We start from the raw sequence: 14,375 nt of genomic DNA, 5'->3' as shown, positions 1-14,375 counted from the left end.
TGTCTGGATGAGGTAGATATATGCATACAAGTAGGTGTAAAATGGTTGAGCAGCACGAGAAATATAATAAATAGTAGCAGCAACGAATATTTATTTATTTATTTATTTCACCTTTTATTTAACCAGGTAGGCAAATTGAGAACACGTTCTCATTTACAATTGCGAATATGGTGGTTGTGTGTGCAAGAGGGAGTGTGTTTATATACATTTTTGTTATTTAGCAGGCACTCTTATCCAGAGCGACTTACAGACCCATTAGTGTTAAGTGCCGTGCTCAAGGGCACATCTACAGATTTTTTTCACGTAGTCGACTCGGGTATTCAAACCAGCGACCTTTCGGTTACTGGCCCAACACTCTTAACGGCTAGGCTACCTGCTGCCCACACATTTATGTATCAGTGTTGTGGACACTAGTCTCCATCTATAGAAAATAATCATAATAAGATGATGAGCTCTGGTCTAGTTGCTTTTTTCATATTAGCCTCAACCGGAACTGTCACTTTTTTTTTTTCTTTTTACATAATTTTTAGTTTTGATCCTTATCCCGCTGGTGCAGCTGTTCACATTCTTATTCCTAAAGCTGAAAAATATGCGCTACAGTTGGAAAATAATATATATTTTTTGAGCCTGTTGGCAAAAGGCCCCCAATGGGTCCCAGGCTGATGAGGCCCACCCTACTGTCCTGTGCATAGACAGTATTAGCATACTAATATGATGACTGGGTGGTAATGGAGAGGGCATGGCCTTGCATCCCTTGGTTGTCAGGCAAAATTGTTTTTAAATGTCATCTGTTGAAACCCCCCCCCTTTATCGCCCAAACGACCCATAATTTGCTAAAGAGAGAGCGCGTTCGGCCAGCAATTTGCATGATAATGAGTCACACGGATGAAAGCTGAGAAACACACATTACTCCATTGCTTGAATGCATTTGTGTAATACACTTACTGTCCACTTGGCTTTGTGCGAGTTGTCTATAAACGCTACCCTCCAGTAGTCATTGCCCTGTGTGGTGTGCTGCATGACCTCTTCCTGACCCTTTGGGTGTTTGGTTTGACCTATCAGGCCTCTGGGAATCATCTTTTTACAACAGAGCAATGCTATAAGCAGGGGCTCAATCTCTGATGTGTGGGGTAACACACCACACTGACAATTAGAGCTCCTAACTGATGCTTGTCTGGTATTGCTTGGCATTTGACCTGCATTTTCACAGTTCACACATCACGTCTTCCTCTGACGCATATCCCATATATTTTGTAGGCACTTTCAGTCTGACTATTTCTTCTTCTCCCAGTCGGTCCCAGAGTAGTTGATGTCCAGTTCATGTCTGTATCGCCATTACTAATGTACAGTGCCGTCAGAAAGTATTCAGACCCCTTGACTTTACCCACATTTTGTTACGTTACAGACGTATTTCTCCCCCATATCAATCTACACACAATACCCCATAATGACAGGTTTTTATAAATGTTTGAACATTTATAAAAAAAAAAAAAACTGTAAATATCACATTTACATAAGTATTCAGGCCCTTTACTCAGTACTTTGTTGAAGTATCTTTGGCAGTGATTACAGCCTCGAGTCTTCTTGGGTATGGCGCTACAAGCTTGGCACACCTGTATTTGGGGAGTTTATCCCATTCTTCTCTGCAGATCCTCCCAAGCTCTGTCAGGATGCATTTTCCCACAGATGTTGATCCTAGACTTCTCATAGCAGAATGCTGACATCAAAGATTCAATACCAGTAGGTTACACTCACCTCCTCCAACACCCCCCCCCCCCCCCCCCCCCCATATATCCCTGGTCACATCAGAGAGCTGTGTGCTCAGTGCTCAATATAAATGAGTCAGGAACCTTTGTGTTTCTCAGCCGGGCACTCCAGAGGGGTACTGGTTCTGATACCATGTTGTTCTGTGCTCCACTTCAAATGATGCCAGGGATAAGTATGTGTACAGGAAGAGCTAGGGGATAAAAGAGAGAACAGGAAGGCCTACGTATCGACTACCAAAAAAGATTGAGAATAGTAGGGTATAAGAGTCTGATAAGTCAGAAAGAGTTAGAATAGTAAGGTATAAGAGTCTGATAAGTCAGAAAGAGTTAGAATAGTAAGGTATAAGAGTCTGATAAGTCAGAAAGAGTGAGAATAGTAAGGTATACGAGTCTGATAAGTCAGAAAGAGTTAGAATAGTAAGGTATAAGAGTCTGATAAGTCAGAAAGAGTTAGAATAGTAAGGTATAAGAGTCTGATAAGTCAGAAAGAGTTAGAATAATGAGGTATACGAGTCTGATAAGTCAGAAAGAGAGAAATATGAGAGAGAAATGTACTGATGTTCAGACTGTGACATTTGGATTTGAGGCTGTGTGACATTTGGATTTGAGAGTGTGTGACATTTGGAAAGCTAAGCGCTAACCATGGCTATATGTTGACAGATCAGGGACAGGAAGCAAATCCGTGTAGCTTCCTTCAATACTCCAATTGACGGATTGGTTGAATCCAGGTTAGTATTGCATACCGATCTATACTCTTGCACGCACGCACACTGAGCTTCCCAACAGCAGGGCCAGGGGCTGTGATGAATACATCTCAGTCCAGAGCAATTTAATATCTGCTGGAGGAAGGAGGGTGCCTTAACGAATGGATAGATAGGGCCTTTATGGATAATTAAAACAGCATCTGGCCCAAGGGACACATCTTCCTTTTCACTCCCAGTTGACAACACAGCTGCTAAATTGGACTAAGTTGTGTTCTCACTAGCGAGATGTTTATAAGGAGTGTATTCACTAGCGTCTTGTTTCTCAAGCAAATGTTTATCATAGTACATACTCTCTAGCATCGTTTTGTCAGGCACACTCTGAGGAATGTTCTGAATTATTCAGACAGTGGCTGGCTAGTGAGAATGGACTATAAAGAAGCAACCTCTGTCAACAGCTGTTGACATAAAGAAGAATTCACTTTGGTCCACTTCATAGGGATTAGAGGAGCTTAAGTTGAGGATTCAAGAAAAAGCAATCCATCACCAAGAACTCTCTCTCGTCTCTTTCTCTCCCTCCATTTCTTTCTCTCTCTCTGTCTCTCTCTCTCTCCATCATTTTTCATCTCTCTGCCATAACAACATCTCCTCCCCAGAGAGTTTCTCCACTCCCTGTGTAAATGTTACAGTGGATATTGGACATTGGATGTGATGGACCACAGATGAGCTGTATCAATCATGATGCATTGTGTGCGTTCTCCCAGGCTGTAAATTCCCAAATAGGTCCTCTCTGTAGTTGGGGTTGATCCGTTGTTTCACCTCCAATTATTCTTAACGCACGCACGCACGCACACACGTACGTACGTGTGAGGTCTTGTTGTTGTGACATTGATTGCCATTACCTTGCACGCTGAAGAAAGGCTCATACCCGAAACGTTCGTGCGGCCAAAAAAATGTCAATTGAAGTTTATTTACCGGAGTGCTGTCCTATTTCTGTTCTGTAGATTGTGTACGAGGATTTAAGTTTATATAAGGTGGAGTCGAGCACGTTGTTTATTTTTTCATTTCTTATCATTCTGGGGAAGCCGGGGTTGTGAAAGTAAACAGAAATGGAACAGGTGAAAATAGATTGCCGGTGTATGATAACAGAGGACAATGTGTGCACACTGTCATGAATACTGTTGTCCACTCACTACTGCGACGGCTGCTGGATGAGGATTGTGTCCAAGGCACAAATGTAATTACTGGATATAGACTGGACACTTCCATTTTTCCTACTGAAACACAGCAAAAAGCATACGCAGCCTAAACACACACACACACACACACACACACACACACACACACACACACACACACACACACACACACACACACACACACACACACACAGGGTTCGTGTTGGACCTGGATGGGTTCTGTTCTCCTGTGAGAGAGGTGCTTAGTCGTCCATCCTCCCACTACTCATCACACTCTACCTGACCTCAATATGAAACGACTCTATCTGAGGAGACATCACACTAACAGAAACAATCCTCACAGTCCCTCAGTGTGTTATTAGACCAGTAAACAGAGCCAATGCTGCAATCACCATTGTTTCAGTCAATGTTTGTCTTGTTTAACCAGGCTAAGAGCCAGCCAGCCAGCCAGAGGTAATGTCATTGGAGAAGGACTAGGGACGCATCCCAAATGGGACCCTATTCCCTATATGGTCCATTACCAGGGCCCATAGGGGTCAAACGTGGTGCGCTGTACAGGGAATAGGGTGCCATTTGAGACACAGCCAGGGTGTAGTACTGGTGTAATCTGGCTGTGCTCCCGTGCTGCAGCTGCAGACACTCAGAGAGCATTTGAGCGCTCCCATCAGAGCCAGGTCCTTGTTTGGTGTGTTTTAACGGTTACGGTAAGCCCTTCCTGTTGATGAGATTGTCAGGTCTGCTACTGAAGGGGACCACTGGGGTTAATTGCACCCTCTGGGGAGGCACATCTCTAATCCTCCAAAGGCACACACATACACACTCATGCATGTGTGTATTAACGCACGGACACACACACACACACACACACCACACCACACCACACCACACCACACCACACCACACCACACCACACCACACCACAACACAACACAACACAACACAACACAACACACACACACACAATAATTATATTTAAGCATTGTTATGTATAACTTGATGTCAAATCCCTCATCCCTTCGCTTTGGCTGTTTTTTGAAGGCTGCTCTGCAATAAGTGCTCTCGCTCAACCCCCAAATGGGCATGATTTTGTTTTCGAGGTGTTTTGCAGTCTCACAACATTTCACATTCAAACCAAGACTACCGGGCTGATTAATTTCTGCTCCTCTAGCCCAATGCTGTCCTTTTATTTTTGCCGCCTCATCTACCCTGGCAGAAATGATCATTCTCGGAAAACAAGAGCAGCCCCAAACATCATTAAAAAGTGAATGGAATTGTAAAACCGTACAGGCTAAGCGCCAAATACCATTATGGTTTTACAGGCAAAAAACAACCACAGATTGATTTGTTCCAGTGTAGTAGGATCCCACAGTTTTATGGATGTGTTGATGATTATTGATAGGTACATTACCGTTGAGTTTAACAGCTCATCTTAATATTCTATTCCTTTTTAATGGGAACGTTACGCCCTCCTTTAAAGGGATACTAGGGGATTTTGGCAATGAGTCCCCAGAATCAGGTGAATTTGTGGATACCATTTGTATGGCTCTGTGCCTAGTATGAAGGAATTTAGAAGTACTTTCCCGAGCCAATGCTAACTAGCGCTACCCATAGACTTCAAGTCATTGCGCTATCTGCTAGCATGCTAGTAGATACCCATAGACTTCGCCATTGCGCTAACATTTATACTTATGACTAAGATCCAACTTTTTCTAAGTCTGAGATAGGAGACGCAGCCTATTTGAAGGGGAACCTATAGAGGCACCTATAGTCTAAAACCTGTCTCTTTGTCTCTACCTGCTTTTAAAGCTGAGTCTTCAAAATGGAGGTGTGAATGGGCTTTAAATAAGTCTGAATAAGTACATACCAAATGATCAATTATTGATTTTCAAATGACTTTTCTTTGAATGTTTGTTTTTCTTCCGGACTGAATTGATCGTATTAGGTTATGTAAAGTTATTTCACTTGGGTCCCAGTTGGCGGAAATGTCCAACAGCCACATTAATTTGACAAGCAGCACACAAATTAATAACCCTCTAATAAAATGATCATAAGAAGGTTTTTATAAACCGTCATGCATGCCAAACTATTTCTCACTGACTGTGTGTGTCTACTGCAGTACCACTGTCTCCTCTTGGTCGGGTCTATATTCTCATTCTCTATAACCTAGATGAATAATTTGGAATGTTTGTTTAACTCCCTGTGTTTTTTAGGGTGTAGGGGTGGACCCCCACACAGCCCTGGCCCTGTCCCCAGACTCCAAACTGGCCAAGGAGGAGGACCTCTTGTTCCCAGCCTCAGACGAGATGACCATCAGGATAGGTAGAGCAGGACCGCTCTCAGGCAAGCCTCCCTTCATATACCCACATCATTATCAGCAACCTCCCCCATCTACCTCTCAAACAACCTATGGCAGGGACTCCATTTAAAACCATGAGTCTCATTTCTCTGATGGCTTGCTCTTGGATATTCCTCTCGCTCTCGCTCTCTCTCTCTCTCTCCTTTCTCTCTCGCTTTTCTCGTCTTACCAATCAATGTCTGTACTGACTTCCTGTGGCGGATGAATCATCTCACCGGTGTTCTTTGTTTGATGTTTTTCTGCTGGTTTTTATTTATTTAGAAACATAAACGCGTACGCTCCTCTACGACACAAACATTCCTCACAATTTGAGTCAGGGAGCATAGGGCAAAACAACTCTAAGATGTAATAGCCACTTTTCACGCTCTCTATGTTAATAGGCATAGTGAATTGGTTTAGATGGATATTGAGAACGGGTTTATCAATACTGTGACAATATACTAACATAAAATAGGATATCGTTGGCGTGCCAATCATTTACAGCTTTGGTTTTATTCAGTGTTCTGGACGTTAATGGCTTGCATAATAGTGAAGCCTGCAGCGATTATTAACTTGATCCCTGTGCATGGAGTTTAGCTTGGTTAATTCACTGAGCCAAACAAGTGGAAAGATCAAATTTAGACTATAGGAATATACAGTGGGTGAATCATTTACTGTGACCCCCTCCTCCCTTATGTACTGTCACAGGGATCCACTCCAGCCACGGAACACGACCCTCGTTTCAAATGGTCCAGTCAGCTGCGGTGACATGAACAGTTTTCTTGATCCTCTCTCAGACCAACTCCTGTGGTAAATTCATTCATTACAGTCAGGTGTAATTGCTCAAAGCATCCCTACAGTATGGAGATGATAACGTAGATTTGGAGCACATATAACAGCAGTTCCCTCTTTACTCAATGTAGATGTAGACATCCAAAGGTACATTGTATATATACAAAAGTATGTGGACACCCCTTCAAATGAGTGGATTTGGCTATTTCAGCCACACCCGTTGCTGACAGGTGTATAAAATCGAGTACGCAGCCATGCAATCTCCATAGACACACATTTGCTGTAGAATGGCCTTACTGAAGAGCTCAGTTACTTTCAATGTGGCACCGTCATAGGATGCCACCTTTCCAACAAGTTAGAAGGTCAAATTTCTGCCCTGCTAGAGTTGCCCCGGTCAACTGTAAGTGCTGTTATTGTGAAGTGGAAACATCTAGGAGCAACAACAGCTCCCTGCGTAGTGGTAGGCCACACAAGCTCACAGAACGGGGCCGCCGAGTGCTGAAGTGCGCACCGTGTAACAATTGTATGTCCTCGGTTGCAACACTCACTTCCCCATTCCAAACTGCTTCTGGAAGCAACTTCAGCACAATAATTGTTAGTCGTGAGCTTCTTGAAATGGGTTTCCATGGCCGAACAGACACACACCAGCCTGAGATCACCATGTGCAATGCCAAGCGTCGGCTGGAGTGGTGTAAAGCTCGTATTCTTTTTGACGAATCTGGGTTTGGATGATGCCAGGAGAACACTACCTGCCCGAATGCATAGTGCCAACTGTAAAGTTTGGTGGATCAGGAATAATGGTCTGGGGCTGTTTTTCATGGTTCGTTCTAGGCTCATTAGTTCCAGTGAAAGGAAAGTTAACGCTATAGCATACAATGACATTCTAGACGATTCTGTGCTTCCAACTTTGTGGCAATAGTTTGGGGAAGGCCCTTTCCTGTTTCATTATGGAAATGCCCCCCATGCACAAAACAAGGTCCATACAGAAATAGTTTAAGGTCGATGTGCAAGAACTTGACTGGCCTGCACAGAGCCCTGACCTCTACCCCATCTAACACTTTTGGGATGAATTGTCACGCCGACATCGAGACAGGCCTAATCGCTCAACATCAGTGCCCAACCTCACTAATGCTTTTTTGGCTGAATGGAAACAAAGCCCCAAAGCAATGTTCCAACATCTAGTGCAGGTATTCCCAAACGGAGGTATGCGCAATGCCGTCGGGGGTACGCCAAATAAAAATGTGATTCACGTAAAAAAAAAAATATCCTTCACATTTTCAACAGTCCATTTTTTTTTTTCAACGAGGCTATACATTTGGGCGAGTTTTTTCCCCCTCTCCTGAGAAGCCTAGTTTCACTGCCAAAAATAAAATTAAACCATCTAGTGTTCAGCAAAATAACAACACAATGTCAAATTCAGGTAGTCTAGTCAAATAATTAACATCCAATCATATTAACTGTTACTCTCTCGCGGGAATTCCACTAACGGTCCGTATGTAGCCAAAGTAGCTGCTGCTCATTCCGTTTGCTCGAAAAAAGTAAGGCCCGCGTCCATAGAGACACATACCAGCTCTACTGGTAGTACTGCTACTACCTGCAGTAATACACTTGCACCTGTCGACGACACAAGTTGTTCTGCTTCCACGAGCACATCCAATGCTAGCATCAGTAATTCTACATTTGTTGTTAGCCCAGCTAGCATGGACACTGACAGTTGTGAATCTGATGCAGCCGAAGAGCTACTGCCCCGTTACCCGGGAAAGCACCGAACAACAGAGAGGGATGTTGGACCATCGAAGAGGTGCAAATATGATGAGAACTACAGTGTTTTGGGGTTGACTTATATTGGGAGTAGTGCCTTTCCTCAGCCACAGTGTGTTATATGTGCAAAAGTACTATCTCACAACTCAATTAAACAGACATTTAGAAACAAAACATGCCACTTTGAAAAATAAGCCACGGGAGTTTTTTGAGCGAGAATTAAGACGACTTTTGAGTGGTAAGACATGTATAAAACAACAGATACCATTAATAAGAAGGGGCTAGAAGCGTCTTATATGGTGAGCTACCAAGTGGCTAGGACAGGCAAGCCTTATACTATTGTGGAGGACTTAATTCTTCCTGCTGCCGCAGATATGGCTGAGACAATGCTTGGGGAAAAGGCCAAAAAAACTATACAGACAATGCCTTCATCAAACAACACTTTTTCACGACGCGTCAGTGACATGGCAGGAGATGTGGCCTGGCACAGCTCCTGGTATATGTCCAAAGTTGGTATATGTCCAAAGTTGTATATGTAAGATGGCTAAATAATTAGCAAAATTATTGATTATTATTATATTATTATTTGTGCCCTGGTCCTATAAGAGCTCTTTGTCACTTCCCACGAGCCGGGTTGTGACAAAAACAAACACTCATTCTTATGTTTAATAAATGTATTGTATAGTGTGTGTGTGTGTGTGTGTGTGTGTGTGTGTGTGTGTGTGTGTGTGTGGCAGGCTTACAATGATGGCAAACAACAACATTTGAGAGTGCGCTGACCCAGGTGCTAGAAGGGGTACGCAGCTAGAGGGTGAATGTTTGAAGGGGTACGGGACTATAAAACGTTTGGGAACCACTGATCTAGTGGAAAGCCTTCCCAGAAGAAAGGAGGCTGTTATAGCAGCAAAGTGGAGACCAACTCCATATTAATGCCCATCATTTTGGAATGAGATGTTTGACGAGCAGTTTTCCACATACTTTTGGTCATGTAGTGTACGCTCCACAACCTGCTGTGATCGTTTCACTGTGGGGCAGCTTGCTCTACTCTGATTGGTGTAGGTGAATCGCCTTAGCCCGGATTACTCAGTAGTGTATGTTCTTTTGCATATTAGCTGCTATTAGAAAATGAAGCATTTGTGGGTTTTTTAACCACATTGACTTTACTGTGGTAAAACCACAAGCACTTCAATCACTCCCCATTACAGAATGGTAGAGAGATTGACTTTTAAATCATATGTTCAGTGTGTGTGTGTGGTGTCAGCCAGCATGCTTCTATAAATATGTTATATACAGAACGCAAGAGAGGGATGTAGGCTAGACAGAGCGGAGAATTCCACCAAAGCAGCACAAAAGCTCTCTCTCTCCTCTCTCCCTCTGTCTGACTGTCTGTCTTGGATACATGGGCCTTATAGCCTAAACCTATTTACATATATATAACGCTCCTTAACTATCTTGTCTGGCTATTTAAAAAAAAACGTATATATTCCCTTCTCCCTTTCTCCAACCGATAGGCTATGAATATGAATTTGGGTTAGGCACGCTTTCATCGTTTTTTTGTTGCAATCATGGCTTTCTCCCGATCAAACCATGATTGAATCTAACGGAGTTCCATCTCACAGTTGTTTGAATATCCTAAAAACGTGAGATAGCCAGAGGACTAATAATGAGAGAAAATCTAACTATATCAATAGCCGATAGAAAAAAGTTATGACAAGTTTAATACATTTTAAGCTTATTAAGAAATTGGCCATTTGAAAACCAAATGGCCAATAACCTATCCTCCTACTAGGGAGGGGGATAGGTTGCTCATCAAATACTCCCTCAGCAATATGAAGTGAAACACACACACCACACACACACACACACACACCACACACACACACACACTGTATATGCATTGTGAATGTAAAATGAGAGTAGTTTTGAGACAGAACTGATGAGTCCGGGTATATATCATGGTGTCTTCTGTGCTTCCTCTTTCCGCCATGCTACTTCTGCCCCTTCTCCCCTATTCTGTCTCTTGATTGGTCTGTCTCAGATCATGAATTGTGATTGGGGTTTTCTCTGTTGATTACCTTCCTGGGTTCCTTCTCTTAGTGTTTAATGGTACCTACCTGTTTAACCGTGATTCCTTTCCCAGCCATCACAGAAAACTCAGTCTAATCAAAAACTGTGTGGTATATGAATGTGGACGGTACGTATTGCCATTGTTGACACTAACCAATCACATGCATAATGTCTTGATTTAATTATTGCTTTTTTTGTGACATGCAAAGGGCTGCCTAACATGCTTGTAAATGACTGTCTTGTCAACCATATATCAATATCGAAGGCAGATTGGGAGATCCAGTGAACCCTATAGCATCATGTAGCTACAATCCCAATGGTTTGAAGCCAATCTAGCTCTGCTGGTCTCCATATTTATTTTTTTGCATACAATTTAGCTCAGTATTTGAATGTATTTATTTGACATTCTTTATCAAGGGTGTCAGTAATTTCGGACCCCGCTGTATATGTCCCTCATACTTTATGCATGAGACTTACTGAATAATTCACTCTGTATTTGGTGAGAATCAAAGTTAGTCGCTGTGACGATCCGCGTGTTTGCTTCTTTTCTGTAATGGGGTAAAAAGAGAAGGCTACATCTTAAAGGGGTGGTTCACTTTTTTGTGGTTTTAACTTCTTTTCAATCTGGGCAGGGTGTCGTTGTTTCCTCCAAACCATTTAAAAGTGTGTTTGCTGGTTATTTAGAATCTTCAAAGAAGTGAGCTGTCCCTTTTTTAAGGTTTAAGTCCCATTCCAGTACATCAAGCACAGCTGCCCTTCTTCTTCTCTTTAAGAGTTGTGAACGGGACAGGCTCTCCGGCCTTGTTTTGGTCACACCATTTAGGGCAAGAGATAAGATAGTCACCTCAAAGTGTTGACTGAGCAGGAACTGGGGGGGAGGGGGTAAACACAACACACTGCTGCCAATTCTTGGTTTTTAATTATCATCTTATGTAACCGTATCGTCTTATGTCTTCAGAAGAAGAGCAGTACTTTCTCTGATTTCTACCTACCATCCCACTCCATTATGTAACAGGTTGATTTTTTTAAAGACTTTTCAGGTCATCGGGTTGGTATTTTAGCTCGCTGTACGTGAGTTGTGGTCTATGTCTTGAGTGTTTGCGGGTGACTTGTCAGGTGAGATTAACTGAAACGAGAGTAGAGGAGAAAGGTTGGAGTGGGACCCCTCCTCCTTCTCTGCATGTCGTTGAGGAGAAAACCTACCCAGAATGCTCAGTGGCATTAAGGGACAGTCTGATTGGAGGAGACCTTTCTGGTCACAGCACCCAGGCTACAGCAGGAGCAGGCAGGGAGAAAAAAACACAGATAATCTATGAATCCCAATTCTATGAAGCAGCCAGAAGGATGTTTGTTATTCAATTGATTTATGTTCCTGTTGAATTAGCAAACAGTCTCAATATGATTTGCTCCTCACATGTCCTACCCATTACGCAGAGGGAAAGGTGGGCACAGGATTGTAGCCAATAATGCACCTTCTGTATCCATGCAAGACTGTTAGTGGTTTTCTCTCTGTCTCTGTCTGTCCCTTTCTCTCTCTCTCTCTCTATTTTTTTGCTCTTTTTTCCCACTCTGTAATACCTCTTCACATTCTCTCTCTTTCTTTGTGCGTAGATAAGGTTTTACAGCAGGGGACGAGGGCCCAGTGGGGTTCTGTATACCCTTATCATTACACAACACGTTGTAGTCCCATTCACAGGAACAGGACACACAATGGGAGTATCGCTCAGCTCTGTGCCTCCTTCGTCTGCACAGCATATGGTGTGTTTGCGTGTGTGTGTGTTTGTTCACTCAGAAGTGTGTGTACGTCCGGCATGCGTTGGTGTGCTCAAGGGCGATCGTGTGTGTGTGTGTGTGTGTGTGCGCGCAAGCGAGTGTGCGTACATGTGACATGCAACATGCGTTTCTGCACACAAGTGTGTGTGTGAGTATTTGTATGTTTGTGAGTCACTGGCCATCCTGAGTAGATGGCATACGTACTGACCTACCGTTGTCATGCCTTGATTGTTGCTTGGCGACAATCATCATTCTGGGTTGCATGATGAAAATTAACATCCAAGACACTACTCCACTCAAAAGGCCTTGGTCGGGTCAATGCAACATGAGGTACAGCCTTTGTCCAGGTACCGCAATGAGAGAAGGAGATGTTTGTGGAAGACGTTTCAACCTTATCCCCTTTGAGCTGGTGTTTTGAAAAGTGTGTTGTCCGCTGTAGTTTATTACCACACAGAATTAATAGACTATGTTCACTGTAGTTTATTACCACACAGAATTAATAGACTATGTTCACTGTAGTTTATTACCACACAGTATTATTAGACTATGTACACTGTAGTTTATTACCACACATAATTATTAGACTATGTACACTGTAGTTTATTACCACACAGAATTAATAGACTATGTTCACTGTAGTTTATTACCACACATTATTAGACTATGTACACTGTAGTTTTTTACCACACAGTATTATTAGACTATGTACACTGTAGTTTATTACCACACAGTATTATTAGACTATGTACACTGTAGTTTATTTCCACACAGTATTATTAGACTATGTACACTGTAGTTTATTACCACACAGTATTATTAGACTATGTACACTGTAGTTTATTACCACACAGTATTAATAGACTATGTACACTGTAGTTTATTACCACACAGTATTAATAGACTATGTTCACTGTATCTAAAGGCTTCTGCTACTTCACTCTCTTGCATGCTTTGTCCTCTGTCTTCTCTCTCTCTCTGTCTTTATCTTATACACCCTCTTTCTCTTTCTTGCAAATACACATTCACAAAGGCAAACACACACACTTCTACTCAAACAAACATTGGACGCTGACGGCTTGATGTCTTGTCCCTTGTGGTTGGCCTATGTTGACCGAGTGAGTGAGAGTATGAGTGAGTGAGTGAGAGTATGAGTGAGTGAGTGAGAGTATGAGTGAGTGAGTGAGAGTATGAGTGAGTGAGTGAGAGTATGAGTGAGTGAGTGAGAGTATGAGTGAGTGAGTGAGAGTATGAGTGAGTGAGTGAGTGAGAGTATGAGTGAGTGAGTGAGTGAGAGTATGAGTGAGTGAGTGAGAGTATGAGTGAGTGAGTGAGAGTATGAGTGAGTGAGTGAGTGAGTGAGAGTATGAGTGAGTGAGTGAGAGTATGAGTGAGTGAGAGTATGAGTGAGTGAGTGAGTGAGTGAGTGAGTGAGAGTATGAGTGAGTGAGTGAGAGTATGAGTGAGTGAGTGAGAGTATGAGTGAGTGAGAGTATGAGTGAGTGAGAGTATGAGTGAGTGAGAGTATGCGTGAGTGAGGGGGGAGTGAGTGAGTGAGTGAGAGTATGCGTGAGTGAGAGTATGCGTGAGTGAGAGTATGCGTGAGTGAGGGGGGGGTGAGTGAGTGAGAGTATGAGTGAGTGAGTGAGAGTATGAGTGAGTGAGTGAGAGTATGAGTGAGTGAGTGAGAGTATGAGTGAGTGAGTGAGAGTATGAGTGAGTGAGTGAGTGAGAGTATGAGTGAGTGAGTGAGTGAGAGTATGAGTGAGTGAGTGAGAGTATGAGTGAGTGAGTGAGAGTATGAGTGAGTGAGTGAGAGTATGAGTGAGTGAGTGAGTGAGTGAGAGTATGAGTGAGTGAGTGAGAGTATGAGTGAGTGAGAGTATGAGTGAGTGAGAGTATGAGTGAGTGAGTGAGAGTATGAGTGAGTGAGTGAGAGTATGAGTGAGTGAGTGAGAGTATGAGTGAGTGAGAGTATGAGTGA

The 14,375-nt window shown here is 42.9% G+C and overlaps 1 protein-coding gene across 2 annotated transcripts in view; it reads left to right on the top strand.

Annotated features, from left to right (window-relative positions):
- Nucleotides 1-14,375, top strand: part of LOC129836315 (zinc transporter ZIP11-like) — a 144,499-nt gene that overhangs the window by 71,622 nt on the left and 58,502 nt on the right. The window contains exon 5 of one of the 2 annotated variants that reach the window (XM_055902438.1): nucleotides 5,877-5,985. In XM_055902438.1, coding sequence (XP_055758413.1) covers nucleotides 5,877-5,985 — 109 coding nt within the window. Of the gene's footprint in view, nucleotides 1-5,876; nucleotides 6,007-14,375 lie in introns of both variants that reach the window. The other variant, XM_055902357.1, reaches the window with a different exon arrangement.

The sequence above is a fragment of the Salvelinus fontinalis genome, chromosome 1 (genome assembly GCF_029448725.1).
Source record: "Salvelinus fontinalis isolate EN_2023a chromosome 1, ASM2944872v1, whole genome shotgun sequence".
Taxonomy (NCBI): domain Eukaryota; kingdom Metazoa; phylum Chordata; class Actinopteri; order Salmoniformes; family Salmonidae; genus Salvelinus; species Salvelinus fontinalis.
This window is presented reverse-complemented; position numbering and strand designations above follow the sequence as displayed.